At 45.9% G+C, this 1,751-nt stretch overlaps 1 protein-coding gene across 1 annotated transcript; it reads left to right on the top strand.

The window, feature by feature from the left end:
- The first annotated feature begins 649 nt into the window (after positions 1-649).
- Positions 650-1,237, top strand: LOC147429780 (uncharacterized). Its single transcript, XM_086495057.1, has one exon. The coding sequence runs from the start codon at positions 650-652 to the stop codon at positions 1,235-1,237; it is 588 nt and encodes a 195-aa protein (XP_086351183.1).
- Positions 1,238-1,751: the final 514 nt, after the last annotated feature.

Below are 1,751 nucleotides of genomic sequence, written 5' to 3'. Positions count from 1 at the left end.
ACGTTTGCCTACACAAATCCAACACACTCAGCTGTCCCTCACTAACCTTCCAGATAGAGAGCCTCTAGATTTGACCAAAATTACCCAGTTACAGCATAGCGATCCCCACATCCAATCTATCTTTCACCAACTCCGATCTCAACAAGACTCTTCTTTATCTGAGCACCTGGTCATCAAAGACTACACCCTTTATTGGGCGCACAATGACAAACTTCGGATCTACCTACCCACCACTTTACAGCCTGCAGTCATTCAATACTTCCACTCTCACCCGCTCTTTGGCCATCTAGGATTCCACAAAGTCTTGGACAACATCCACAGCCGCTGCTATTGGCCCCACATGTGCCAAACGCTCTCAAACAATCTCAAGCAGTGCTCCCTCTGTCAATCATTCAAGACCCCTCAAGGCAGGTATGGTTATTTATCTCCAATTCAGCCTCAAGAGCCTTTCCAACTTGTTGGTTGGGATATCACTGGCCCATTCCCTCAATCAGCCTCTGGCAATAGATACATTCTGGTCCTTATCAAATATGTCCTCAACATGGTTACCCGATGCCTGGGCGTAACCCAATGCTTCACATAACCTTATCACCCCCAGACCAATGGCCTCACAGAGCGCATAAATAAAACCATAAAGCAGATGCTAGCCATGTATGTAGACCCTCTACATCAGAATTGGGATCTCATTCTACCCTTTGTCCTTCATGCATACAATACATCAGTTCAGGCGTCCACCAAGATCAGCCCGTTTCGCGCCCTTTTTGGCCGTGACCCCGTGTTCCCTCCCGATCCCACGCAGGTCAACATTCAAGCAGTCGGGAAAGATGCCATGGAGTGGTATCGTCATCTTTGCACCGTACAGCCTCTTATGAGACAAGCTATTCATAGAAACCTCCAAACAGCACAGCAACGACAAAAGTGCAATTATGATGAGGGGTGCAAACACAAAACCTTTGAGAAAGGCACTCAGGTCAGCTTGTACTTCCCAATCAGAATAAAAGGACTTAGCGAATCCTTGATGCATAGATGGCTAGGACCATACACAGTCCTCGAACCCATACACAACAACACTTACTGGCTACAAATAATCTCTAATGGTCGCAAAACCACCGCCCACGTCAGTAGGATGAAGCCATACTTCACTCCCCTACCCCTGCCTGCCGCTAAAGACTCTTCAGCAAATAACCACCAACAGGATCCTCAAACGCCTCTACCCCTGAGCGACATTAGCATCTGAGCCACTCTTGAGTCCTCAGTTCAGTGGCTCAGATTCTTAAAGGGGGAGGTCTGAGGTAAGTGACGTGGAGGAGCAGAGACACCAAGAGAAGGTAGTTAGGAGGAGAATCTTGGAGAGAGGGTTTCTTGGAGGAAAGGTGCGGCCTGCTACTTAAGAAGCAGGGACAACTTGTAATAAGGGGGATCTGGAGTCGGGCTCGGTGCCCTCAGCCTGGTGTATTCTGTTAAGCTGATTAGTAGTGCATTCTGTCTCGCTCTCTCTCTCTCTCTCTCTCTCTGTCTTTCTAGCACCTGTGATAGTAGGCACACTACAATATTTTGACATAGAATACTAATCACTGTTTTTGACAAGTATTGTTTGCAAATTCATACTTTGCAAATGAGGACAATTGCTTTTCAATGGAGAGGTATGTTATGGAATTGATATTTTGGGAATTTACTATAGTTGATAGGTGAAAAAGGCTTGAACGATCTAGGCTTATGCGAACGGATATATATATATATATATTTTTTTA

Source organism: Adiantum capillus-veneris, chromosome 22 (genome assembly GCF_014529385.1).
Source record: "Adiantum capillus-veneris isolate H3 chromosome 22, ASM1452938v2, whole genome shotgun sequence".
Taxonomy (NCBI): domain Eukaryota; kingdom Viridiplantae; phylum Streptophyta; class Polypodiopsida; order Polypodiales; family Pteridaceae; genus Adiantum; species Adiantum capillus-veneris.
The sequence above is the reverse complement of the archived record's forward strand: the minus strand, read 5'-3'. Positions and strand labels throughout refer to the sequence as shown.